Below are 27,873 nucleotides of genomic sequence, written 5' to 3'. Positions count from 1 at the left end.
ATGTAGCTCTTTTAGTTTCAAGTGATGGAATACTGTTATTAATTAGTCAGATATTGATCAATAACTGATCACAACTTTGATCAATTTTTTAATTTTTTTTAAGTTTCACATGGACTGTCCTATCAAATTGAAATGGACTGAGTGCGGAGGGCATTTTATACATTTAGTGCAGTGTCCAGCCCTACCACAGCCCCAAACTGCTGTTAAATGTTTCATTTTTCGATTTTTCTCAAGTTCAAACTTAACACCAGCTACCTTCAAACCTCCAAGTTTGAAGCACATTGGAGGAACAGTTGTGAAGACACACACACTAATTGATTTATGAGTGAGGTAATGAGATTACCTTTCAAAGAGGCATTGATTGAATTTTGGCTTTCAGATTGAATATAAACATCAAGTAGCTGTAGCTACTTGATTTCCATTTGATGGCAGATATAGAGCAGCCACAATATAGCAGCAGATGAAGCTGTTACTATTTAAGCGTCCACCTGGTGCAGAGGTCTGTTGTAATTTACATAATTTATTTGAAGACGAGTTTCTGTCTGCCTCTTTAATGATTAATTGGTAATTTACAGAAGAAGTCGTCTGCAAGCTACACTCTGTGTCAGTAGTCTTCTGGACAATGATCTGACTCAATTTGAGCTTTGCTACAGTGACTCCCGTCTGTTTGTACACGACATTGTCCCATAGGTGGGACTAATGCTGGAGAGACTGGGACAGCTAATACCATAACTCAACAATGTAGTAAATGTGCTTTCAAGCTAAAACAATGAACTAAAAGCATCTGCAAAGTTCCATGGAGCTGCAGAGATGGTCATTACTGCAAACACTTCCTTAAACAGCAACCAGACTCTTCAGAAAAACACTGAACATCCAGACTTTCTTCTGTTCTTTTTTCTCCAGCGTCTCACGCTCCATATAAGTGGGACTACTGGCCCCATGATGATGTCCGTGCCGAGTGCCGCTTCGTGGGTCTGACCAACCTGGGAGCAACTTGCTACCTGGCCTCCACCATCCAGCAGCTCTACATGATCCCTGAGGCCCGCCAGGCCGTCTTCACTGCCAAGGTCAGTACCTGCGAGACACACAGGAGACTGAGGACAGCAGGAAAGCATTCAGATTTGAGCCAGCTGTAGTTTCTCATCTTGTTTGTATCTGGTTGTGCAGTATGCTGAGGATATCAAACACAAGACCACACTGCTGGAACTGCAGAAGATGTTCACATATCTGATGGTGAGTTGGACATTTGTAGCCTCAGCTCTTTTATTTTACTCCTCTGTTTTGGATTTTAATAACACTACCCGATTGATGTGAGCTGAAAAACACAGTTGACCAGCTGTTACCTAAAAAAACATGAAATTATTTGTCGGAACTGCTGTGTCTTTGTTGCCGAGAGCTACAGACAGAGAGGGGAAGTTACCAAGTATTGTGCGATGGGCTGATTGTTTTTTATTTGTTGTTGTTGTGTGTATGATGTGTGTCCATATGTGTTCAGGAGAGTGAGAGGAAAGCGTACAACCCCCGGCCGTTTTGTAAAACCTACACAATGGACAAGCAGCCTCTTAACACTGGTGAGCAGAAAGACATGACGGAGTTCTTCACCGACCTCATCACCAAGATCGAGGAGATGTCCCAGGACCTGGTAAACACACACACCATCACAGAACAGAACAATAATAGTTTCTCACTAATGGACCGGATATGTGACAGAAACATACTGTCTTTATTTACATGTTTTCTGGCATTTACCACTATAAGGTTAATGATCTGACAACTAACAAAACTAATCTAACAAACAAACAATCTAACAAAAACATAGTATTTGTTATTTATAGAGCATTCTTCCTATCAAAAAATCAAATTTTTATAGTTAAACATATATATATATATATATATATATATATATGGATGAGAAATGTTGCATTAAGCAAATTTGTATAAAATGGTCACAGTGTTAAATTTACATATTTTACGTCATGATTAATAGTTCAACACGGTGACCTGTCACAATCAAAGATGGAATAAAAATGTGACATCTATTAATTAATGGGCCTTCTCTGTCCTATGTTCACAGAAAAACACAGTGAAGACTCTCTTTGGAGGCGTCATCACCAACAACGTTGTCTCTCTGGTGAGTTCAAGGACACATTTATTTTAAAACTTTGATTTGAAATGAAAGATATTGAACTTAGAATATTTTTTTTTCCAAAATTGTATTTTTATGGATTTGAGGCATTCTGTATTTTTATTTTTTCTTACACGTAATGTTATTAATAAACAAAAAAGTCTTTGTCATTTTAATTAATGCTAAAAATTTTATACAGCTGTTAAGTTTAATTTCAAATATGTTTTTGAAAGACTTTGTCCAAAATCATAACAAGCTTGATTGTCCACTAAACATGGAGTTTGTATTTAGTGTCTAATGAATGCTTGTTTCAATTAAGTGCGGAGCTGAAGTAGTTGGATTCAGAGTTACAGAGTTAGAGCAGTTGTTACAGCTTATGTTAATGTATTTATCAGTGTGACAGTTTAGGTGAAACTTTGTTCTGTCTTTCCTGTAGGACTGTGACCACGTCAGTCAGACCGCGGAGGAGTTTTACACAGTCAGATGTCAAGTGGCAGATATGAAGAACATCTATGTGAGTAATAAGGATGGGAATCTTTTCTCACCTCTCTGCTGCAACACGGTATCAAACCAGAGAACCACATTGTTATTACTCCACCGAAGAACATGGCAGAGTTATGTGACGATCGGCCAATGTCTGTCCTTTCGCCTGTTAATCTGTCTTTTCATCTGTGTGCAACATGACTCAAAAACGGACGAACAGACTTGGATGAAATTTTCAGGGAAGATCAGAAATGACACAAAGACCAAGTGATTAGATTTTGGCAGTGATGCAGCTTATAGTCTGGATCCACATATTTGTTAAAGATTTCTTTATCATTGCGAGGTAGTGGCACGGCATCACTGTAACTATGACAACAAGTGAACACGACGTCAGCTGCCTGCTGACGATCACATGATTGCGATCCTACTACAAATCCACAGCTGCAGACTTACTGGGACGTGTATCAGAAACGATACAATGACTGAGCAGCCTTGCTGGAGCACTGCGCTCTTTCAGTGCTTTTCTTGTTCATTAAGCTGTCGAGACACAGGTCTTTGGAAACAAGAACAGGCACACCAATCAGGCACAACATCAAAACCATCTGCCTAATTTTGTGTAGGTTCCCTTTGTGAACATTATAAAGTTCTAAGTCTTTGGGACGTGGACACTGCACCTCTGCATTGGAGTGTTTTCAGCATATCTTTTGGGTCCTGTGGGCTGCGGGTGGGATTCTGTAGGTCAGCCTTGTTCTGATACATCCCATGGATCTTTTATCAGATTTCCATGAGCAGTTTTGGGGGTGGGGGTGTGGTTGAGGTTGTAGCCATCGTGGAGTGTCCTTGGTCTGGACAAATATTTAAATTCAAAGTAACATCCACATGAAAGCCAGGACTCAAAGTTTCCCAGCTTAACATTGCATTATAACAAAATGATCAATGTTAGTCACGTCACCTGTCGTTGGTTTTAACACTGTGGCTGATGGCTGCATGTAGAGTGATTTCCTTTGCCTTTGTTTTGCTGTGTGTGCTAGTCTCAGCTATTAATAACTTCTAATGTTGGAGTTTGGTGCTCGGCTTTGTGAGCGTTAGTGTGTTGGCGATGGGGTATGAAGTATTCATAAATGACATCATCTTTCAGAGATAATTATTAAGTAATTGAATCTAATATGTGCCCAAACACTTGCTGGTAGCACATCCTTGCTGAACACTGGCTGTGTACTGCACCGAAGCCTCACACTTGACATTTTTGTTCTGTCTACATAATGATATTAATGAAAGTTAGGACTAAATTAGATTTGGCATTTATCAGTTGATTGAGAATCGTTGAAGATACAAATCAAGGTTTTTCGGTATATTTTTTTCACCATCTCTTTGTAAGTATATAGAAGACATCAATAATAACTGATAACCAGTAATTTTCTTTCAGCTTGCAAGAAGAAAGAGTCTTGACGTAGCATGATAAACCTTAAAACCCAGAGTGCTTTGGATTTTTTTCCTTGTGCCCCTCAGCTCCAAAGAGTACCTCGGTCACCTGAGTGTGACTGAAAAAGCAAAACATTTTTACTTGTTTGTTCATGAAGCAAAGTCACACAACGGGCATTCCTTTCTTTGAAGCTTCTCCCTGTCGTTGTCGTTCTTCAGGAGTCTCTGGATGAGGTGACCATCAAGGACACTCTGGAGGGTGACAACATGTACACCTGCTCCCAGTGTGGCAAGAAGGTCCGCGCAGAAAAAAGGTTGGAACAAGTCTACATATTTACAGTTTAAATGCATAAAAATAAAATATACCTTTATCACAGTGTCTCACCATGTCTTATCTTTCTTCTTATGCAGAGCTTGTTTTAAGAAACTGCCACGCATCCTGAGCTTCAACACCATGAGATACACTTTCAATATGGTGACAATGATGAAGGAGAAGGTCAACACTCACTTCTCCTTCCCGCTGCGCCTCGACATGACACCGTACACCGAGGACTTCCTGATGGGCAAAGGAGAGCGCAAAGAAGGTTCGTCTCAACAGCAGGATGTGCACAGAATGGCAAAAATATTGAACAGTTACTGCCAAGTTGGCATTTTTGTTGTGTTATAAGGGCAAACAGCGGATTTTTCAGTGAATATCTTGTGTATCTATAAGTTGAATTATGTTTTGAAGTGGTCTCTGCCATGTGCTTCAGGTTTTCGGGAAGAGGGGGAGACAAAGGTCACGGAGAGCTATGAGTACGACCTCATCGGCGTCACTGTGCACACGGGCACAGCAGACGGCGGCCATTACTACAGCTTCATCAGGGACATCGTCAACCCACACGCCTACAAGAACAATAAATGGTGAGAGCTAACATGTTGCTGTGTTATCACTGAGGACATCTCAGATCTTTCTTATTCAGAAATCAGTCACTGACACATACGTTTTCAAAATTCAGATTCATGTTTCTCAATCATGTACTTGTATATAAATCTACCCAAATAATTCTTGCAGGTATTTGTTCAATGATGCGGAGGTGAAGCCCTTTGACTCGGCCCAGCTGGCCTCTGAGTGCTTCGGTGGAGAGATGACGGTACGAACTGCAGTCAGTTGAAGAATCCTGTCATTTCATTCCATCTGTTATCTTTGATCTCACTCACTTTATTAATCTTTCAGACTAAAACCTACGACTCTGTCACTGACAAGTTTATGGACTTCTCCTTTGAGAAGGTGAGGAACTGTTGTCCAGGCTGTATTTATATCATTTTTTATTTTTTTTAATTGCCTTGTATGGTTGAGAAAGTAACAATGAAATATTGTTTGGACTATTGTTTAGACACACAGTGCCTACATGCTCTTCTACAAGAGAGTGGAACTGGAGGAAGAGAACGGGAAGGATTTTAATTTTGATGTCTCTCCTGATCTGCTTGAGGTACTTAGGATCTTCTTTTTTAAGTTTAAATAATGTAAATATATTTGCTTTTAACTCTCAGATATTTCTATGTATGTTTTTCAGTGGATCTGGCATGACAACATGCAGTTTCTCCAAGATAAAAACATATTTGAGCACACTTACTTTGGGTAAGTATTAAATCCATTATTTTGACAAAATAAACTGTTGTCAGTCTTTATAATCATGTTCGTTCTTTAATCGTTGCTCAATTGGTTATTTTCTGCAGGTTCATGTGGCAGCTCTGCAGTAGTATTCCCAGCACTCTACCAGACCCAAAAGCTGTCTCCCTCATGACTGCCAAGGTGAGAAATACAGCACAAATGCAGCCAAAGATAACCCCATATGCTGTTTTAATGTCAAACCTTGTATGAGCATATTAACAACATCCAAAGACATCATGGTTGTTTCACAAAGCTCTCTGAAATGTCACTAAGCTGAATTCAAGCTCATGTTTGGAAGGGTTGTTCAGCTTTCCATATGAAGGGATTTCATGTATTTTCTTTTGCCTGCAGCTCAGCACATCATTTGTCCTTGAGACTTTTATTCACTCCAAGGAGAAGGTAATGTGCATTTACCTTTTGTGCTACTTTTCATTTCTGACTGCTGGTTTTGTAGACAGTTAAGACGGTTTTAAAAGATAAGTAGGGACAAAGTGACAGTCATGTGTCCTCATGTTTTTGTTTTCCTCTGTTGTCTCCAGCCCACCATGCTGCAGTGGATCGAACTTCTGACCAAACAGTTCAACAACAGCCAGGCTGCCTGCGAGGTTTGAGCTTTAACCAGTATCTGCCGCAATGCTGAAGCGGGGTAAAGAGGAAAAGAGTATAGAACCTGTTTTTCTCTGTTTCAGTGGTTTTTGGATCGGATGGCTGATGACAACTGGTGGCCGATGCAGATTCTCATAAAGTGTCCCAATCAGATTGTCAGACAGGTCAGCTTTTATCATTACACAAGCATGCAATTATATACCAAAATACACAAATAACACGGTTTAAACAACAAAATAGCATTATCAACTGCCTAGATGCCTAGTAGTAATTTTCTGTGTATTATGAATTTCCATCTTTATATTATCTCATATAAGAAGTACTCTCTGTCTTCCAGATGTTCCAGAGGTTGTGTATTCATGTTATCCAGCGGCTGCGACCAGTTCACGCTCATCTGTACCTGCAGCCCGGCATGGAGGACGGGTATGTCGCAGCTGAACAGGCAAATTTGACTAAATGAGTCCTGCCTGGTTGTTCTGAGCAAAAACACTTCACTAAGAGTTTGTCTATACCACTCAAAGTACTGTGAGTTAGGTGTTATAGTTTGTGTTGTTATTGTACTTCTATTGAAGTATTTTACTGTCTTTGCTCCAGTTCAAAGAAGAACATCTGAAAGGCCCCTTTTATGTCAAAAATAGCCCCTGAAACTTTCTGATGACAGATTTCTGCCATCAGTGGTGTGCGGCACAGACAGACAGTATTGTGTCTGTGAAATCAGATGGCTACAGAGATTCGAAAAGGAGCTGTGTGTCACTCAGTGTTGCCATCACTTTGGACTCTGAGAAAGATTTGTGGCTCCACAGGATTGAAACACTAAAAAGAAAAGAAAAAAATCAGTTCAAGACGTTTTGTGGTGGAGATGTGTCCAGCTCCAATCTCAATATGTTTTCATAAACTGCCTGGGTCATGCGTCACCCTTAAAACATCATTCCCTGTGTGTGTTCAGCTCTGACGACATGGACGGCCCAGTGGAGGATATTGGGAGCCGATCCTGCGTCACTCGTTTTGTTAAGACCCTCCTGTCCATCATGGAGCACGGCGTCAAGCCGCACAGCAAACACCTGACTGAGTACTTCGCTTTTCTCTACGAGTTTGCCAAGATGGGAGAGGAGGAGGTGGGTCTGAATGTCTACACAGAATAACATGTCTGAAAGATTTTTGTCTTGTGTATTTAAAACGCTGTAACAAGCCTGTGAGAGAAGTCAAGAAGTCGAGTGATTCCAGTTGCTTTTAAATATTCCTGGACACAAATCAGAAGCAGTGAAATAAAGTAGGAACAGTGAGTCTTAGCAGTGGTCTTCTCCAGCTGAACTCATGTTAAGTAGTTTTAAACAACATCTGTCTCACTGATTCTAGATTTATGAGGCAAAGTAAAAAAACTCAACTTTAAAGGGTTCCAGTCATAATTTCAACAAAAATGTGCGCAACAGTTTTTCAGATTTATTGTTATGACTTGCTGATAGCAGTTTTGTAGCTGTGGTTGTGTTGCAGTGGAGTCTTGGCTAAGTACAGGAGGTCCTCGGTTTACGACCTACGGTGTTTCGTCGTTGCGTCGGAACTGATTACGTGAAACTAGTTGGCCAGCGCAGTGGACAAATATGTCGTCATGCGGCGCTATAAGCTGGCTTTGTTTACATTTGCCAGTTGTACGCCACCTTGGATTGTGCTGCATTCACTGCCCTTCATTATGGCTCACAAGCATAAATCAGACTCTTCTGATGCTTCGAAGAAAAGGAAAGCTGTCTCCATGGACGTGAAATTAGAGTAAAACGCTCGGAACACCGACTAACATCAGCATTATTAGATCAAGTTGTAAAAATAGTGCAACATATTCTGTTATCTTGTAAAATGATTCATACATGCATGAAATTTTGAATTTCTTCAAATTATGGCACAAACATTCTCTTCTGATTAGTCTGACGATATATAGAGGTCAAAGATCACTGTGAGTTCACAAAATTTTTGGCCACAAGTCAAGATTTCTTAAACTAGTAATGACAAAATTTTTACAAAAATGTGACAAGACTGTGACCATATTTCATGTTTGTTTAAACACAAAATCTGGGACATTAATCTTGTGTCCCATTTGAAACTGTGCTGATTGTACAGATGTTCTGCGCTACACAGTAAAAAAATGGGTTCAACATCCACATTTTAGAATTTATAGTTTCTGTGCAGGAAGTAGTTCTGTCAGACATGCCTTTATTTGCCGAGCAGGTGAACACAGTGAAATTACACACTTCAGAGTCTTTGATTCATATCTTATACAAGTCTGGACAGACATGTATGTAGATGCTTAGTCTGCTTACACATCGATCAGACTCTGCTTTGTGTGAGCTTTTAATTTTCAATTAGTTAAAAGGCAGAATTGATTTTACCTGTATTGTATTCAGTTTTTTAAAACTTTATTTTAAATTATTGCTGTTTTTTTTGTCCACAGAGTCAGTTCTTATTATCACTACAAGCCATCTCTATCATGGTGCATTTCTACATGGGAACCAAAGGACCTGAGAATGTAAGTTTGCACACTGATTACTGTTTTTATATTTCACAAACTATTTATTTACTACAATATTTTTGAGATTTCTACCTGAAAGGAACTCGCTGGTTTTATTGACTGACTTCCTTGTTAAGTTGTGGCTCTCTAGTATGTTAATGATGCAAAGTAGATGACATGTAGAGAACATATTTCGAAGAAGGACCAGAGTAAAAGACAGATATGTTCCCTCAGCCTCAGGTGGAGGTTCTGTCGGAGGAGGAGGGAGAGGAGGAGGACGAGGAGGAGGACATCTTGTCTCTGGCGGAAGAGAAATATCGTCCTGCAGCTCTGGAGAAGATGATTGCACTCATTGCTCTGCTGGTAGAGCAGTCTCGCTCTGAGAGGTACGAGTACAGGGCACGCTTCTTTTCCATGCAGATTTATTCAGAAATAAGAATTCAAGCAAATCTCTGCGTGTCTTTTTGCTGCTTCCTTCTTTGTCCAGACATCTGACTCTGTCACAGAGCGACATGGCGGCGCTGACTGGAGGGAAGGGCTTCCCTTTCCTCTTCCAGCACATCCGAGACGGTATCAACATCAGACAGACCTGTAACCTCATCTTCAGCCTCTGTCGCTATAACAACCGGCTGGCTGAGCACGTAAGTTTATCAGAAACAAGTTTGATTTTGAGTAAAGAATTCCTTGTGTGCTATCAGGTTTGATTTCTAAACTACAAATGCAAACAGTAGCATTATCAGCAATGGGTAAAAAGTAGGGCTGGGCATGTTAATGCGTTATTAAATGCACAGACGACGCATGGATCACAGGAGGGCTGGATGTTGATCAGGACTTGGGATGGGCGTCATCTTGTCTCACCTAAACTAACAGTGGAGGGAGACTTCAGCAGACTCTTTGGATACAGCATGTGGGAGAAACAGAGATGAACTAAAACAAGACAAATTAACAAATGCTGCAGCGAAATAGCTAGCTATAGACTGTCTTCAGATTAGTATTGTGGAAGATGTGGGTCTGAGGAACGTTCTTAGGATCGCAACGAATGATGGCACATATGAGTCTCAACCTGCATCACTGAAAGGTATTTTTCTGTGTGTGATGATATAAACCGGGACAATAGTCCCCCACGCAGCGGTCATGGGTTCGAGTCCAACCCATAGCCATTTGCTCTTCTCCCCACGTTTCCTGTCACTCTCCACTGTCCCATATATTAAAGCCTAGAAAGGCCAAAAGAAAAACACAAACACGGACTTCACAGACTAAAAAGTCTTCTGCACAGTCAGTCCCAGCTGTGCACTTTATTGTGTTCGACTATTTCACCACACTCTAACAGGGACGGCTGCTACTGAACATAGACTGTTTCTGCTGCTCCCTGATCAAAGAAAAATGTTTCTGCTGGTACCTGTTCAGAAAAAATAAGAATACGTATGAATAAATGTTAATTTGCTGTTATAATCGTGGCTCTGGACTCTGAAGGTAACTTGTTGTTCTATAACAAACAAGATAAAATGTTAATTCTCTTACCGTGGCAAATAGCTTTGGTTTGATTTGATTACAGTAATGTTTAGGGTGAGATTTACAAGAAATGTTTTAACTGCTGCTGTGTAAAAGGAAGGCTACTGTTTAAAAGCACTTTATTTGTTTAAAGTGTTTGCAAACCAAATGTGATTGCATTTTTGTTCATGTAGCAGTACTTTAAAATAAAAGTGCAGAATACACTACTTTTAAATTCATTATTTAATTTTATGTATAATAATCCAATTAATCGCAATTAAAAATTGTAATCTTGCCCAGCACTAGTAAAAAGTTATTTTCCTCATGTTTTATGTGTAATTATCTTCATGATCTGCGGCTCTCTCTGCAGATTGTGTCCATGCTCTTCACCTCCATTGCTAAGCTGACTCCAGAGGTAAGCAACACAGCGATGCAATTCAAACAGCAACTCTTTAACTTCTGTTTTTCAAATGTAAAAGTCACACATTAGATGAAAAAAACTTATTTTTTCACTTGCCTCTTGTGGTATTTACCCACATAATTGTGACTTCTCATTATTCAGTTAGCTTTTAGCTATTTAACCTCTTCTTAGAGTAACAAACTTGTTGTACATTTCTGTTCTACTGCCTAATCCAAATGTAAAGGTATAATATTGAGTGGCTTTTTTTTTCTTTTTTGCTTGTTTGTTTTCCCCCATCAGGCTGCCAATCCTTTCTTCAAGCTGCTGACAATGTTGATGGAGTTTGCAGGCGGACCTCCAGGGATGCCCTCCTTCGCTTCCTACATCCTCCAGAGGATCTGGGAGGTATAGCTGTTCTCACTGACACTAAACCATGAATATATGTGTGAGGGATACTGTCAGTATGTCTTAAATCTAAATAATTTCTCTCACCTGCTGTTTATGTTTGTTTTGTCAATTGGAAAGTCAAAGAAATGCTATTTACTATTGTATGTGACCAAAATTTTTAACAGCAAATATTTGCTTGAAATCTGGAAAAAGTAAAAAAAAAAAAAAAACATTAAATTACTTTGTGTGTTATTTAAAAGGCCTTAAAAAGTGTACAGAGGTGGCAGAATGTTAGATGAAGCCACTGACCAGAGGTTCAATATATGGAAAGGCACCATAACAAGATTAATAGAAAGTAACAGAGCTCACCAGTGCTCAGAGATCATATATCTGATCTGATATTTAACCAGTTCTTGTGTGCTTCCTGTCAGGTGATCGAGTACAATCCGTCCCAGTGTCTGGACTGGCTGGCTGTCCAGACTCCCAGGAACAAGCTGGCCCATAGCTGGGTGCTGCAGAACATGGAGAACTGGGTGGAGCGCTTCCTGCTGGCGCACAACTATCCCCGAGTCCGCACATGTAAGAGCCTCAGCGCAACTTCAGGAGGGATGTTTGGTAGCAGTTAGCAATCCATTTTCTTTGAACACATTCCAAACAAGTAGAACTCTGTGGTGAAACGTAACCAGCGGTTAAACTGACTACGGACAGAATTAAAACATGTAATGACGCTTAGACTAAAGCTTCTGTGTTACAAGATAGATTTCAGCTTTACTTTAAAGAAGATCTGTAAATATCTTAAATTGGACAAACAGAAGATAACATAAAAGAACCCATTACCTGCAAGTCTGACTTCCTTCCATTTTTAATTCTTCTTGATAAGATGCTTGACAATATTCACTGTTTATCGTTTACCAACAGAAAAAGGTGAAGCATAAAGCTTTGTGATAACCAAAAAGTAAAAGATAGAACCAAAGCTTAAGCAGATCAGAGATTACTGGCTGTACTTGTCACTCTGATGTACTAAATTGGTGTAATTCGATATACTACCATTCAAAAGTGTGGGGTCACTTAGAAATGTCCTAATTATTGAAAGAAAAGTATTTTTTTCAATGACAATAACATTAAATGAATGATAAATGACTATTCTAGCTAAAAACGGCTGATTTTTGATGGAATATCTCCATGGGCGACAGAGGAACATTTCCAGCAACCATCACTCCTGTGTTCTAATGCTACATTGTGTTAGCTAATGGTGTTGAAAGGCTCATTGATGATTAGAAAACTCCTGTGCAATTATATTAGCACATGAATAAAAGTGTGACTTTTCATGGAAAACATGAAATTGTCTGGGTGAGCCCAAACTTTCCAACAGTAGTGTATATTCGACAAATGATGAGATAAGAGCCACCAAAGTGCAGAGGACAGCTTTTGTTTTGTTCCCGATGCTGAATCAGTGTGTCTCCTCTCTCCAGCTGCAGCGTACCTCCTGGTCTCCCTCATCCCCAGCAACTCCTTCCGCCAGATGTTTCGCTCCACTCGCTCCCTCCACCTGCCGACCCGTGAGCTGCCGCTGTCGCCTGACACCACTGTGGTTCTGCACCAGGTCTACAACCTGCTGCTGGGGCTGCTGGGACGCGCCAAGCTGTATGTGGATGCCAGCGTTCACGGTACCACCAAGCTGGTGCAGTATTTCAGCTTCATGACCTACTGCCTCATCTCCAAGACGGAGAAACTGATGTTCTCTGGATACTTCATGGACCTCTGGAACCTGTTTCAGGTACGATCATCAAGATGTCTTAATCATTTTTACTGTTTAGAATATTCCTCCAAAAGCCTCGCATTGCCCTAACAGGGTTATACCAGCTGCACCTTTATTGCTATTAATTATTTTACACGAAAAAAAAAGCAGTTAGAACTGTTTGATACCGTTGAGCATTTGTTATTGCATGATGAGAATGAAATCCCATTCTTTGATTGATCCTCTGGGTTTTTTTTAAAATTCAGATAATACAAATGTCATGCAGAACAAAACTCATTTTCTGTCTGGTTTAGTATCAGCAGGTATCCCTGATGAACCTGCTGTACACCTTCTGCTCACCACTCGACAGCAGACTGACACAGTTGGTCTTCTCTGTCTTACAATTATTGTAAATTGAATGTCTTTGGTTTCAGTTGGCTGATCAGGACGAACAGTCAGTTTGACGAAATCACAGAAAAAAGTCATCTGTAATGCGTAATTAGTTTCCCTTCGGCTCTGTATAAACACAGTCTGCAGTTCAGCAGAAAAGTCCCTGAATTTTGGTCATGTGACTGTTGGTATTCACAGTAATGGTTTCTAAGTTTTGCCAAGAAGCATTTTTAAACATTTTTACACAATGTGATGTAAACGGTCTGTTCCCGGATACTTTTTTTTTTCAAACATGTTGAGTAAATTTAATTTGATAAACAATTATGATTTTAATCTTAGATTTGGTGAATTTACCAAAGAAATTATGTCATGTATCATTAGTTAGATGACAGAAAGAAAGAATCATTGGATTATCAGCTCTAACAATATATCATGTTATTATAACATTATATCAACAATATATCATTAGTTAGATAATGTTAGAGTGTTGATAATCCAATGATTCTTTCTTTCTTTCTGGCTCTGATAAATAGTGGCATTTTGTTGACTTTATTTTGAAGAACAAACGCCTTCCAAACCTGACAGAATAATCAACAAGAAAAGCACTCAGAGCGCACAGTATTTCGCCAAGGCTGTTCAATCGTTGTATCATTTCCAACGGATAAGTCCTGATAAGTCCACAGCGGTGGATTTGTATTGGGATCGCAATCATGTGATCATCAGCAGGCAGCTGACATAGTGTTCACTTGTTGTCACATAGTTACAATGACGCCATGCTGCTATCTTGCAATGATGCAGAAATTTAAACAAATCCGTGGATCCAGACTATAAGCTGCATCACTGCCAAAATCTAATCACTTGGTCCTTGTGTCATTTCTGACCTTCTCTGAAAATTTCCTGCAAATCTGTTAGTCTGTTTTTGAGTAATGTTAACAGACAGACGGATAAACGTTTGCTGATCGTCGCATAACTCAGCCACATTCCTTGGCAGAGTAATAGTTAAAATACTTATCATATTCTGTCATATTACGACAAATACCACCTTGTCTGACGCTTTATCATGTTTCTCTTTTTTGTTTTCAGCCCAAGCTATCAGAGCCGGCCATCGCCACCAACCACAACAAGCAGGCGCTGCTGTCCTTCTGGTACAATGTGTGTGTGGACTGTCCAGAGAATGTCCGGCTGGTGGTGCAGAACCCCGTGGTGACCAAGAACATTGCCTTCAATTACATCCTGGCCGACCATGATGACCAGGAGGTGGTACTTTTCAACCGCGGCATGCTGCCCGCCTACTATGGCATCCTGCGTATGTGCTGCGAACAGTCGCCCGCCTTCACCCGCCAGCTGGCGTCGCACCAGAACATCCAGTGGGCCTTCAAGAACTTGACGCCACACGCCAGCCAGTACCCGGGGGTGAGTGAACAGTCACACTGTCAGCGGAATGCGTTTTTAACCTGTTTTTGTTGATACAGCAGGCGTTGCCCTGCATGCTGCATGGCACTGATGATGTTTCCAGCTTTAGAGGGAATTAGAATGTTACTTGTAATTTTTGTGTTGTGATGGAGATTTTTAATTCTTGAGGATTCATATTGAGCTTACGAATGAGAAAACTTTCAAAGTCGTTCTTAAGAGTAACACCTAAATGCTCTGTTTTTCCCAGTATAGTTCATATCAGTTTGGTTGTTCGTTTCATATTCAACACAGCATTCATCCATAATATACAGCGGAGAAAATGACAGAAAATTAGACCTTTTTTTCCCCATGGAATAGTTGAAATTCTAGAAAAACAAAACTCACACATAAACACAAGTGCAATAAAGGTAATAGAAGCAATAAATTAATCTGTGCTGCTTGTGTGTGCTGCCCCCTTCAGGCGGTGGAGGAGCTGTTCAACTTGATGCAGCTGTTTGTGGCTCAGCGCGCCGACATGAGAGAAGAAGAGGTGGAGGATGTTAAACAGTTTAAGAAAACCACCATCAGCTGCTACCTGCGCTGCTTGGACGGACGCTCCTGCTGGACCACTCTCATCAGGTCTGGACACACACACACACACACACACACACACACACACACACACACACACACACACGTTTACTGAGGAAACTGCTGCGAAGCCTGTATTTGCCAACACGTGTTTGCAGCCTGCTTGTAAATTACATCTCAACATTTAAAGCTGAGTTATTAGCTCGTTATTTTCCTCCAGAAGCCCATACTGTCTAAATAGTGTTCCTGTCTGCTCTTCTTTGCAGTGCCTTCAGAGTTTTGCTGGAGAACGACGAGGACCGACTGCTGGTGGTCTTCAACAGAGGACTGATCCTCATGACTGAAGTATGACTCAAATCACCTTCTAGTGTTGAAGCTGTACTTTTGTTTCAGTTTGCATGTCGTCAATATTTTACAAACAGTCTTTAACTTTTTTGTCCTGTTTGTGCGGACATTTAACACTGTTGGAAGAGAAAGTATATGACATAATATATTAAATAAAGCAAAGGCAATGTTGAAAGGCACATCTAAGTTGGATTTAAAAGGGTAAATAAAATGTGGGATATCAGTCTGCTTAAAGAGAATAAAGGAGCTTAAACAAGAGAATGATATTTTCATTGGGGTTCAAGGTGTGAATAAACTGTCCAACGGTTGATTTGTTCAAATTCTCATGAATTTCATCAAAGAAAAGAAAAAGTCTGTAGAGGAGACTGTATGTGAGTTACTTCGAAAATGCAGTAAGAAAAGACACATTCATTATTGGATGTCTGTCGCCCACAGTCCTTCAACACTTTGCACATGATGTACCACGAGGCGACGGCGTGTCACGTCACCGGAGACCTGGTGGAGCTGCTTTCCATCTTCCTGTCTGTCCTCAAAGCCACCCGGCCATACCTGCAACGCAAAGGTCAGACCGCCTCACTGGTAGCAGGAAGGGGAAGGAATGTGACACAGTTACACAGTTTAGACAGAATCAAAACACCAACGCTGGATTTAGTGGCATCAGCAAGAGGAGATGAATTGCAGCAGCCAGATTTCATCTGCTGTCATGTCCCTAATGCGTGTTTTTGTGGCTGTATTTCTGTACTCGAAACGGAGCATCAGTGAGCACAGCCGTTTACACTACTGGAGTTGCCTCTGGGTGACTTTTAATGTTATTTTACAGTGTTTCATATCTATTTTCACCTACAGAAGTAAACAGAAGGTTGAGTATGATCGCGGTGTCAGGTGTTTGTCAGCGAAAGACGACTAGTGAGAATCTTTCCTGAACTTCCGTCATGTTACCTCTCACTCAGCAAACCTCACGGGCGTCAGAAATGCTCCGGCAAACACAAGCAGCCTGTCAGATCACAGTTCTTGTATGCATATATATGGCAATCCATTTTTTCATTTAATAGCAATGTTTGACTGGCTGGAAAAAAATCACAGATATTGACTCAGAGAGACGGTGTGTTTTTTTTTGTTTTTTTTTAGAAATGCAGCATTTGTTTATTTATTAGTTATTGATGATCAGCGCTCCTTCTTGCAGGGTGGATTTCTAAGTCAGCTCCTTCAGCAGCAAACTTAGACATTTTTCATTCTTGTATATATTGTACATATTATGATATTAGAATTATTAATATTTCTGTACATATGGTTAGTGCTGCTTTAAAAGATGTTGCTGCTGTAACAATGGAAATTTCCCCTGACGTGGGGAGCAAAAAAGGATTATCTTGTGTTATCAGAAATCACGCCAGCAAGGAATGTGGCCATTTAATATAGATGTACCCACAAACAAAAAGACTGCTTAGCACAGGTGTGTGTTATGCATGTGTATGTTATATATGGATACTGAATCGCATGACAAAAATTGATGGGAGTCAGAAACACCCCCACAATTTAATCAATTGTTCCTTGTATCATTTCTGATGGATAAGTCCAATTAAGTCCGCAGCGGTGGATTTGCCGCTATCTCACAATGACACAGCAATCTTTAAAAAATCCGTGGATCCAGACTATAAGCTCCATCACTGCCAAAATGTAATCACTTGGTCCTTGTGTCATTTCTGACTTTCCCTGAAAATTTCATCCAAATCTGTTAGTCTGTTTTTGAGTAATGTTACTAAAAGACAGAAAACCAATGTTGATCGTCACTTTGCTGTGTTCCTTGGCAGCTTAATAGTATAATTTTTACTGTATAAATTGTAAAACACTGTGACTAGTCAGAATTGTATTCCCCAGCTTTAGAGTATCATTCTGACCAACAGCAGTCTCTGTAATTCAGCTGTGACTGGTCAAAATGATAGTTCCAATATCTCAAACGTCATTGTGACGCGTTAAAAATGTTGAGCTCTGTATTGATCCATTAAGCAGCTCTAGACTGCAGATGTGTGCTGAGCAGGTTTTTCTCTCATGTCACCCAGATGTGAAGCAGGCTCTGATCCAGTGGCAGGAGAGGATTGACTTCGCCCACAAGCTGCTCACACTCCTGAACTCCTACAGCCCTCCGGAGCTGCGTAACGCCTGCCTGGGTAACATTCATCTTCAGTGTCTCCAGCATTTAAATTTACAGTGTAGATACTCAAGTATTTGCTCTCTTGGGTACTTTGGCAGAAAGCATTTATTGTAACAGCTACGATGGTAAAATGGTCATTTCTGGACCTATGTTTTTCTTGCCTTACACGTTGCTCTCCAAATATTAAAAACGTTCAGAGACCTAAAAACACATTTGACCTGACAGCATTCTACACAGTGCAAACAGTGTTTTTACAGCACCAAATCTGAAATCAGATATTTGCTGACTGGCTGTAACTGAGCCAACAGATCTACTGCAGGTTCGGATGGTGGAGAAGCTCTGAGGTTTACAAATCAACCTGTAATGTGTCTTTGCGCTTGTTGCAGATGTTCTGAAGGAGCTCGTTCTGCTGAGTCCACATGACTTCCTGCACACTCTGGTCCCGTTCTTACAGCACAACCACTGCACCTACCACCACAGCAACATCCCCAGTAAGTCTCCTCCCCATCATCTGTTCACTATCTGTCCATCATCTGCCTTTTGTCTTCCTCATATGTGTTCAGAAAAGCAGAACCCCCCCAGATTACTTTTAAAAAACAAACTTTTTTTTGGCATTTATTCTGTAGAAAAGAGTCAAACAGTTGTAGAAGATCTGTAGGAAGCAGTGTGGGTGAACTGCAGCAATAGTCTCAGATATAATTTGAACCGGGGTTGTGGTCACAAATGAACTACATTTAATCGTAGTTCATTTTACGTTTTTGTTTATTTGTTTGTTGTGACATGGATATGTCCCGAGAGTTTTTCCTTTGTTTTAGTGCAAAAAAAAGTACATTCTGAAAATGTTAACATTTTTTTTTTTTTTTTACAAAACATTATGAACAACCTGAAATTTCTTAAGAAGTAAATATTTAATTTCAACAACATTGTGCCTCAGTTTATCATTTACACAATACAACTTCCAGATCAGAGTTTATCTACAAAAAGACAAGACATTTAGTCACAGGTATCTGGAACTGAATGATATAGTATTTTACTTTATTATAAAAAAACAAAAAAAACAAAAAAAACAAAAAACAGCAAAAACAAGACAAAATACTGCAAAAAACAAGACACAAAGCGACAAAAAAAATGGACAAATGACACAAAGCGAGACAAAAAAGATACAAAACAACAAAAACGGAACAAAAACAAAGAATAAAGCGAAAGACGTAACAAAAATAAGACAAAAAACACAAGTGAGACTAAAAGGACACAAGACGACAAAAACAAGAAACAAATCGACAAAAACTTGAGACAAATGACAAAAGTCAGACAAAAAACAACCAAAAAAAACAGAAACAAGACAAATATTACAAAAACGAGACACAAAATAACAAAAATGAGAAGCAAAATGAAAAAAAATGAGACACGACATGAAACAAAACAAAAAAATTTAACAAAAACGTTACAAAGTGGGGGGTGGGGGGGTGACACATACTTGGTCAGCATTTAAAATGGCTGATTTGGATGTTATTTTTAGCTCTGGAAACCTTTTAGATTCATCAGATAATCCTAGGAAATGAGTTAATGTCCCTGTGTGTCTGTCCACAGTGTCATTCGGCCCCTACCTGCCATGCAGAGAGAACATCAAGCTGATGGGAGCCAAAAACAACATCCGACCTCCGAGACCAGAGCTCAACATGTGTCTGCTGCCCTCTTTGGTGGAGAGCAGCAAGGTACACTCGCCTCTGTCACACATCACCTGTTAGAAACCCAAGTGTTGTATTGTGTTTCACTGTGTACGGGCAGGTTCATCTGCAATGCATGTTAACTCATAAATGAAAAAGCTATTTTAAAACTGCATATCTTTGTTTGTATCTGTTTCCTGAATGTGGTCTCCTTTGGTTCTTTAAAACCAGCAGCAGCTTGATCATGACGGTAAACTGTGGATGTGTGTTTGTGTGTCTCAGGGTAAAGACGAGGTGTACGACCGGATGCTGCTGGATTACTTTCTGTCGTACCATCAGTTCATTCACCTGCTCTGTCGAGTCGCCATCAACTGCGAGAAGTTCACCGACACACTTGTCAAACTCAGTATGTATCTGTGTGTGTGCATGTTTGAAATATTCCTTTTTGTTACCATTAAGTGACCCTTGCTTTTTGTGCAGCATGGAGCACAGTATTATGGGGCATGTGTCATCATTTTGACTGGCCAATTAAGGACACCGATAACTGATATTTGAAACCAATATACAATAAATGGTATATATCCATCACTGTGATAGCAGGGATCCTGTAATTCATCACTAGTCATCTTTATTAATAAGGATTACTATATTCTGAATATGTACCTTACCAATAGAAGTGATGGTGCCAGGGCATCATGTGACATGAGGAAGCTCTCCTCTGTTTTCTGTGAGCTCAGTAACTGTTTGTCTCCTCTTCTCCTACAGTTACATCTGCTATTCTTCTCTGTTTTCTTAATGTTTCACTGTTCTGTCATATTTATTGCCCACAAAGACCCAAACCTTACAGCATTGTTTGGTATTGTTTTGGGGTAGTCTGTGGTTGCTTCGTAAAAAAAAGAAAGAAACAAGCATTGGTTTGCATTGGTTTAGCCTTGATGTCTGGGCCTATGGTTTATTTTATAGGGAATTAGTAAGAATAACAATACAGGAGGTCCTCGGTTTACGACGTCCTCAACCTACGGCATTTCGTCGGTGCGTGAGCAGAGCAGATGAATGTGTCGTCACGCGGCGCTATAAGACAGATTTGTTTACATTCTCCTGTTGTATGCCACCTTGGATCGTTCTACATTTGCTAACTTTCTGCCCTTCATTATGGCTCTCAAGCATAAGTCAGACTCTTCTGATGCTTCAAAGAAAAGGAAAGCCATCTCCATGGATGTGAAATTAGATAGAATAAAATTCTCGGGGCGAAACACCGACAAACATGGGCATTATTAGATCAAGTTGTATAAACAGTGCAATATATTCTGTTATCTTCTTGTAAAATGACGCATACATGCATGAAAGTCGTTGGTATTCATGACTTGTCCAAAGAACTGATCGATATTGTGATGCACGTGATGGCTTTGTTTGCATTTTTGCCCGAGTTCCGAATTACGGTGAAAATCAACTTACATCTATCCATCGGAACAGAACTCCGACATAAGTTGAGGACCTCCTGTACTGCTAATCATAAAAATGCTAAGTATCAAGCCTGAAATGCTGGTCATTGGTCATCTTTTAATTCTGACATTTGTTAATCAGTGATGCTTTAAAAACAGTTATGAGGACAAGGGGGAACAATATATACAACAATAATTATGTGAGGAACAACAGTAAAATGTCACATTGATCTATAAATGCATGTCTGCAAACATAGAGGGATTTTCATATAAATTCAGGTATGTGCATATAAGCACTCTGTCTTTCCGTCTCTCTCTTAGGTGTGTTGATAGCATATGAAGGACTTCCTCTACATCTTGCCCTGTTCCCCAAACTGTGGACAGAACTCTGTCAGTCACAGGTACAGCTGGATTCTTCTGCTTTACCTCATTTTGTTGACTGTTACCAGCTTCTGTCTTAAAAACTTTGTTGTTTGACTGTAGTTCGTTTCATATAAACTGTTCCACAGCAATAATTGTGAGTCGTCTTACTGTCCTTTCAGTCTGTTCTGGCTAAAACGTGTGTGAAGCTGCTGTGTGAAGATCCGGCCTTTAGCGAGTACATCAAGTGTATCCTGATGGACGAGAGGACGTTTCTCAATAACAACGCAGCCTACTCCTTCCTCACCTGCTTTCTGCACAAGGTACAACTCTGTGAAGTATGTTTTGTAAACTTTCAGTCTGAACTTCTGTCAGATCTCTCTTCTATACTCATTTCCTGGACACTTTACTCATAATTTCTTAAAACTAACTGTAAATCACCAAGATACTTGCTGTTTTGTGCAAATTGCTTCAAAATTAAGTAGCTGGTAGTTGAAAAGTAGACTAAAATAATATCAGTATTCCTCAATTTTCTTTGAAAAGGCAACCAAAAATTGTGGAATACCTCCGGTGAAAGTTTTTTTATATCATTATGTCAAAATAGTTTAAAAAAAAAAAAAAAAAAAAAAAAAAAAAAATATATATATATATATATATATATATATATATATATATAATGGAGTGTGTTTTTAATGACCATAATGTCAATGATACAAAAAACTAACTGACGACAAGTAAGACTTCAATTAAAGCTATTTACACGACTGTTCAGAAGTTTGAGGTTACTTACCAATGTCTTTATTTTTGAAAGAGAAGCTTTTTTTTTTTTTTAAATGAAAATAATATTAAATGAATGATAAATCCAGTGTAGACATTGTTTATGTGGTAAATGACTACTGTAGCTGGAAACGGCTGATTTTTAATGGAATATCTACATAGAGGTACAGAGGAACATTTCCAGCAACCATCACTCCTGTGTTCTAATGCTACATTGTGTTAGCTAATGGTGTTGAAAGGCTAATTGATGATCAGAAAATCTAATCAATAGTCTAGTCAATTAATTCTTATGTCATTTCTGACCTTCCCTGAAGAGTTCATGTAAATCCGCTGGTCTATTTTTGAGTAATGTTGCGAATGGACAGACAGACAGACAGACAAACCAACGCCAATCGTCACATAACTCCGCTGTGTTCCTTGACAGAGTAACAAACATCATTTATCTTGATGTTTACTGTTTACTGGGTGAATCTATAATATATGACAGCTCAAAGTCGTGCAGAATCCAAAGTTTTTGTTGATTTTTCAATGAAAAATTCATGCTGATTCTAATTTCTGAAGTTTTCCTCTTTTTAAAATGTTGCTCTCACATTCCATCCTGAAAAAAGTTAATGGTATCTTGATTTTTTCCATTCGTGACTACTGCAACTCCTTTTTCTTACTGGCATAAAACAAAAGTCACTGTCCGGCTTCCAGCTAGCTCAGAATGCAGCAGCCAGATGTCTTACTGGTTTAAGGAATGCATTACATCAGCCCAGTCCTGGCTTCTCTCCACTGGATCTCTGTTTTAGAATGGATGTTAAAGCTTTCCTGATCACTTCTGTTGCTTGTCTGGGTCTGACCCCAAGCTACAGAGCAGAAACATTGGTGTTGTATGAGCCAGTTGACAGCCATAGATCCTCAGGTCAGGCCTTTGGACTGTTCCAGAGTCGCGCCTTAGACCTAAAGGTGACTGCCCGAGGAGATAAGTCCCGCAGAATTCTTTTAAATTGCTTCGTATAACCCGTCTTAAAGCCTTCCTTTTCTTCTATGTTGTCTTCTTTCAGAGGTTTTATCATTTCATTTGTATGTATTTATTTTTTACGTATTTTTACCATCTTTTGTATTCTTGTTTTATCTTGGTCTTTATTTCACCTTAGTTTTACCATGCTTCATTTGGCCTCATTGGTTCTCCTGGTTTTGCCTTGTCTCCTTAGCAAACTCTGTTTTTTAAGCTGCTTTTTAATTGATTATCATTATTATTAGTATTATTAACTTACAGCTAAAGGGCAGCAAATCAATTTTTTGTAATTACAAGATTAAAAACATGAAACAAAATTCTCAATACACAAGAGTTCCTTCAAGATTTTTTGTTGTTGGGGTGGATTATGAATTAGCTAATGCAGAGATGTGTGTGTGTGTGTATGTGTGTGTGTGTGTGTGTGTGTGTGTGTGTGTGTGTGTGTGTGTGTGTGTGTGTGTGTGTGTGTGTGTGTGTGTGTGTGTAGGTCCAGGTGTTGTCAGGTCCCAGCTGCTCCAATCTGATTGGTGTTTTGGTCGCAAACCTGCTGAGTGAGCAGAGCAGCCTGCAGCCTGAACTGGCAGCTCATCGCCTGGAGCTCACCAAGATCAGCGGCCTGCTTAACGCTGTACGAACACTCATGGAACATTCTCTGGTCTCCTCCAGAAGTGTTATTTTCCTGTTTTCACTCTTTCCTTCATCTGTGTGTGTGTGTGTGTGTGTGTGTGTGTGTGTGTGTGTGTGTGTGTGTGTGTGTGTGTGTGTGTGTGTGTCAGGACCTGAGGGCGCTGGTGTTGCTGCTGTCCGTCCAGCCTCCCCAGGCTGTTGACCCGGCACTCTGCCCCGCCCTGCAGGAGCTGCTGAGTCGCTGTCGTGCTTGTGTCCAGCAGCGTGGCGCTCTGGAGCTGGAGGCCAAAGACCACAAGGCCAAAGGTACAAAACAGCTGAAACCAGACGTTTATGTACACGGTATAAAAAGACACGAAACCTTTTTTTCCTCTCTCTGACATTAAATCAGACTAAACTTTTCCAGTTTTAGGTCCATTAGGATAAGCAAAGTGATTACTCCACCAAGGACCAGCGGAGTTATGCGACAATCGCCATACGTTTGTCTGTCTGTTAACAACATTATTAAAAACATGCAGACAGATTTGTACGATTAGAGTGATTAGATTTTGGCAGTGATGTGGCTTATAGTTTGGATCCACGGATTTGTTAAAGACTTCTGTATCATTGTGAGAGAGCAGCACGGCGTCACTGTAACTATGACTACAAATGAACACTGCATCAGCTTCCTGCTGATGATCACGATTGCGATCCTACAACAAATCGACCGCTGCAGACTTATTGAGACTTATCCGTCTGGAATCATACAAAGAACAGTTGATTAAACTGTGGGGGTGTTTCTGAGTCCCATCAATTCCCATCGCCCGCTACATATTTAGGTCACATGATTCAGCATCTGTACATAACGTACACATGCATAACACACGCCTGTGCTCAGCGGAAAGTCATTTTGTTTGTGGGTTCGTCTATATTAAATGGTCACATTCCATGTTGCCGTGATTTCTGCCACAACTTTTTTCAAGATTTCAGCCACTGGAAATGATACGACGACTGAGCAGCCTTGGAGGAGTACTGGGCTCTCTGAGAGCTTTTCTTGTTTCCATTTGCTGTCGGTAAAAACACCAGTTTTGTCAGGATTAATGGTCCAAAATTCCAGCAAACTATTGTTAGAAGCTTGTTGAAGGATACCCAAAATGTTTGAGTCAAACAGTTTAAAGGTAATGCCACCAAATACTAAGGAAATGTTTGTAAACTTCTGACTCATTATTCTGGCATTTAGCAAATGGAAATGATTTTGGTTATCCTACCTGAGCTATAACAGGAAAGGTTTAGTCTGATTTAATGTCTGACAGTGAGGGGAAAAAAAAGGTTATGTGTCTTTTTATACAGTGTATGTAAGCTTCTGGTTTCTATGCAGCACACTACTGTCGTTTCCATCTTTATCTATCACGTCTTCTTCCTCCATCTTTGACTTCTTGTCCATTTTACTTGAAACCAACAGCTTCACTTAAGGAAGCACATTTTTCACAGTTTTCCTAGCTGATGATCCACAGCCTTATCAAACAATAATGTACCTATAACTACTACAAAATAAACTCAGGGAACATCATTCCTTGAGCTGATACAGCTGCTCTGAATGCAGTTTTTATTTGTTACATAAATAGATTATATTACATGACATGGGCCACTCCAGTGGAACAGTCAGCCGCTGAGCACACTTTGGTTTTCTTACAAAACAAGAGCTCTGGCCATTGGGCATTAAGCATCACAGGAGCCTTTCTCATGGTGGCCTGTTGCTAATTAAACTCCCACAATGCTCTCTCCTTGTCAACATGGAACCACCAGGTACTACAGCTGATGTAAAACACAGTTGAAGGGTTAGAAGCAGAGCGGTCTGACCTTCTTTCTGTAGTTTTTGAGAAAAATGGGTTCAAAGTTTTGTGTTTTCCAGAATGATCTAACATTTTAAGCGTCACTGTAATGCTGGATCTAGGTTGTGGGTTCGACCACTCTGCCACTAAAATCGTGACCATCAAATATAACAGAAGTTCTATAAAATTCAGTTTGTATTTTGTGGGTTCGACCGCTCTGCTTCTAACCCCCTCATTATATGAGATGCATGTTCTTTGTCTTCTTACTGGTTTGTATATTTTTAATTGGCTGAATTAACAACGGCAATTAATCGATCAACCGGTCATCATTAACATCCTTAAATGTATTTTTGTGAATTTGAGACTCAGACTTCAGATCTGTTCCAAGGTTTTCTTCTGTCAGTTGATCTGACCAGTATCTGTGTGTGTTCCAGCTGAGGATGAGGGGGCGACCCCTGTGAAGAGGCGGAGGGTGAGCAGCGATGATGACAGAGCTGGAGATGCAGCGGCTCCAGCCTGCGTGGCCTCCACCTCCTCCACCGCCCTCCCGCCCTGCAGCGAGACCAAGGCCGACCACCAGGAGGCGCTGACGCCCACCAGCACCTCGGACACGGAGACACGAGACTCCTCCTCGCTGATCGACCCAGGAACCGAGCAGGACCCGCCCTCTCCCGAGCCCACCCCCGCCTCCTCCGGAAACCTGGAATCCTCTCCGAAAGAGGAGAAGATGGAGGCCTCTTCCTCATCATCTTCCTCATTCTCTTCGTCCTCCTCCTCCCTGCTGCAGGAGACGGGGGAGGGCTTTGTGCAGGGGGAGGAACCTGAGCCACCACAGCACGTCGCGATGGGTGAGGAACAGGAAGAGGAGGCGGAGCAGCAACGAGAGGGGAAGAGGGGTGAGGCAATGTCTGCCTCCTCAGAGGAGGTGAAGGAGGAGAAGGAGATGGGCTCTAAAGCCAACAGCAGCTTGGCCCCGCCCCTTTCAGAGGACGCCACCTTCCCATCAGCCCTTGGGTTGGTGGGGGAGGGGCCGGACAGCTGCGGTGGCCACGCCTCCTCCTCACAGGTTTTCCCGAACGCCGGCCCCCCACCCGACATGCTGGACATGCTGTACAGGACGGTGGAAGCCACCATCGCCATAGTTACCAAACTGTCCGTTAAAGGCCCGCCCTCTTCATGACATCATCAACTCACAGCCGCCATGAGATCTTTAACTTTGCGTTTTCTTTATTTTCATTTCTCTCTTTCTAATCTAAATTCCGCTCAGTGGAACCCGACTTTCTCCTGGTTTTTCTGTTTCTTCTTCTTCTGCTGTTTTTGTGCTGCTGTTCGTTGCCTTCTGCTGATGTTCAGTCGGTCAGTTTTTCCAGCTTCAGTGGCTCCCGCTGTGTCGTTCCGCTCTATAAAGCTCCGACTCCACGCACAGCCGACCCCTCGTTTGTCAAAAAAAAGAAGAAAAAGAATAAGTCATAAAAGCTATAGCACATTTTTTCAAAGGGCAAAAAAAGGTTTTGTTGTTTCCTGTGTGCGTGTTTTATACTGATTTGAATTTGTTTTGGAAAGTGATTTTATTTGTTTGAGGTTTGCTGTAACGGGGAAAGGTTTACAGAACTTTTGTCTCCTCTGTATGTAATTTAATTTTATTGCATTTTTACTGTGTATAAAAATGGTCGTCCTCTGTGCCAGTTTTGTACTTTATGAACGAGGCAAAAGAAAGTTGCCTTGAGTCTTTCTGTGGTTTAAATATCCAGAAACTAAGTTTACCTGTAAATTAAGAGAACCATGAGAAACTTGATTCTGTAAAGAATCCTCTCTAGTCATTGCCTGAAGGTGTATATGAAAACTATATAAATATATATATATAAATATCTTTATATATATATGACTATATAAAAGCGGTGCTTTATTTGACTGTGGTTGAAATAAAGCCCCCATGTTGGACCAGCTGGAGCTTTTATTTTTACTGAAGTACATTCCATAATCTATTGTTTATTTTCGCTTCTTCTGCTGTGTTGATTTTCTTCTGATTTTATTTTAATAGAGAATAAATTAATAAAACTGTTTTAATAAGGAAGAATTATGATCTGAAATCCATGTGGAGCTGTGGGGTTTTCTTTCTGTCCTCTGTTCAGTGTTCGTCGTTCTAAATCTGTCAATTTTCTCCGCAGCATCAGGTAGTTGCAGTGGAGATGTACAGAAATCCAGTCGGATCAAAAAAACTGGTTAAGATCATGCAAGTACACACAAAATCAGAAGAAAATATACTTTATTAATCCCAAAGGAAATTGAGGCACACAGCAGTGCATTACAGTACAATAAGGCACAGTGATATATAAAAGGTTAGAAGATTTATAGAGAAGATATAGCTTACGTGACACAGCTGCAGAGTGGTTGGGTGTCAGTGGATTCTTTTCTTTTGGAATATATACTACCAGTCAAAAGTTTGGACACACCTCATTCAATGTTTTTTCTTTACTTTTTGCTACTTTCTACATGGTAGATACGTACTGAAGACATCA

At 40.4% G+C, this 27,873-nt stretch overlaps 1 protein-coding gene across 4 annotated transcripts in view; it reads left to right on the top strand.

The window, feature by feature from the left end:
- Positions 1-27,448, top strand: part of usp34 (ubiquitin specific peptidase 34) — an 80,561-nt gene extending 53,113 nt beyond the window's left edge. For all 4 annotated transcript variants that reach the window (XM_055009849.1, XM_055009848.1, XM_023289911.3 and 1 more), the window contains 38 exons: positions 904-1,067; positions 1,168-1,233; positions 1,496-1,642; positions 2,075-2,131; positions 2,562-2,639; positions 4,250-4,344; positions 4,442-4,614; positions 4,783-4,933; positions 5,085-5,163; positions 5,247-5,300; positions 5,407-5,502; positions 5,587-5,651; positions 5,750-5,825; positions 6,036-6,083; positions 6,224-6,289; positions 6,374-6,454; positions 6,628-6,713; positions 7,237-7,405; positions 8,731-8,805; positions 9,022-9,173; positions 9,275-9,428; positions 10,649-10,693; positions 10,979-11,083; positions 11,497-11,644; positions 12,538-12,842; positions 14,277-14,606; positions 15,067-15,224; positions 15,443-15,521; positions 15,957-16,083; positions 17,579-17,686; positions 18,057-18,161; positions 19,261-19,385; positions 19,620-19,743; positions 21,101-21,180; positions 21,322-21,462; positions 23,404-23,544; positions 23,693-23,849; positions 25,789-27,448. In XM_055009849.1, the coding sequence (XP_054865824.1) occupies positions 904-1,067; positions 1,168-1,233; positions 1,496-1,642; positions 2,075-2,131; positions 2,562-2,639; positions 4,250-4,344; positions 4,442-4,614; positions 4,783-4,933; positions 5,085-5,163; positions 5,247-5,300; positions 5,407-5,502; positions 5,587-5,651; positions 5,750-5,825; positions 6,036-6,083; positions 6,224-6,289; positions 6,374-6,454; positions 6,628-6,713; positions 7,237-7,405; positions 8,731-8,805; positions 9,022-9,173; positions 9,275-9,428; positions 10,649-10,693; positions 10,979-11,083; positions 11,497-11,644; positions 12,538-12,842; positions 14,277-14,606; positions 15,067-15,224; positions 15,443-15,521; positions 15,957-16,083; positions 17,579-17,686; positions 18,057-18,161; positions 19,261-19,385; positions 19,620-19,743; positions 21,101-21,180; positions 21,322-21,462; positions 23,404-23,544; positions 23,693-23,849; positions 25,789-26,534 (5,156 nt within the window). In that variant the 3' untranslated portion in view covers positions 26,535-27,448. The remainder of the gene's footprint in view (positions 1-903; positions 1,068-1,167; positions 1,234-1,495; positions 1,643-2,074; positions 2,132-2,561; positions 2,640-4,249; positions 4,345-4,441; positions 4,615-4,782; positions 4,934-5,084; positions 5,164-5,246; positions 5,301-5,406; positions 5,503-5,586; positions 5,652-5,749; positions 5,826-6,035; positions 6,084-6,223; positions 6,290-6,373; positions 6,455-6,627; positions 6,714-7,236; positions 7,406-8,730; positions 8,806-9,021; positions 9,174-9,274; positions 9,429-10,648; positions 10,694-10,978; positions 11,084-11,496; positions 11,645-12,537; positions 12,843-14,276; positions 14,607-15,066; positions 15,225-15,442; positions 15,522-15,956; positions 16,084-17,578; positions 17,687-18,056; positions 18,162-19,260; positions 19,386-19,619; positions 19,744-21,100; positions 21,181-21,321; positions 21,463-23,403; positions 23,545-23,692; positions 23,850-25,788) is intronic.
- Positions 27,449-27,873: the final 425 nt, after the last annotated feature.

Source organism: Amphiprion ocellaris, chromosome 4, assembly GCF_022539595.1.
Source record: "Amphiprion ocellaris isolate individual 3 ecotype Okinawa chromosome 4, ASM2253959v1, whole genome shotgun sequence".
In the NCBI taxonomy this organism is placed as follows: Eukaryota; Metazoa; Chordata; class Actinopteri; family Pomacentridae; genus Amphiprion; species Amphiprion ocellaris.
Note: the sequence above shows the minus strand (reverse complement) of the source record. Positions and strands in the feature narration are given on the sequence as shown.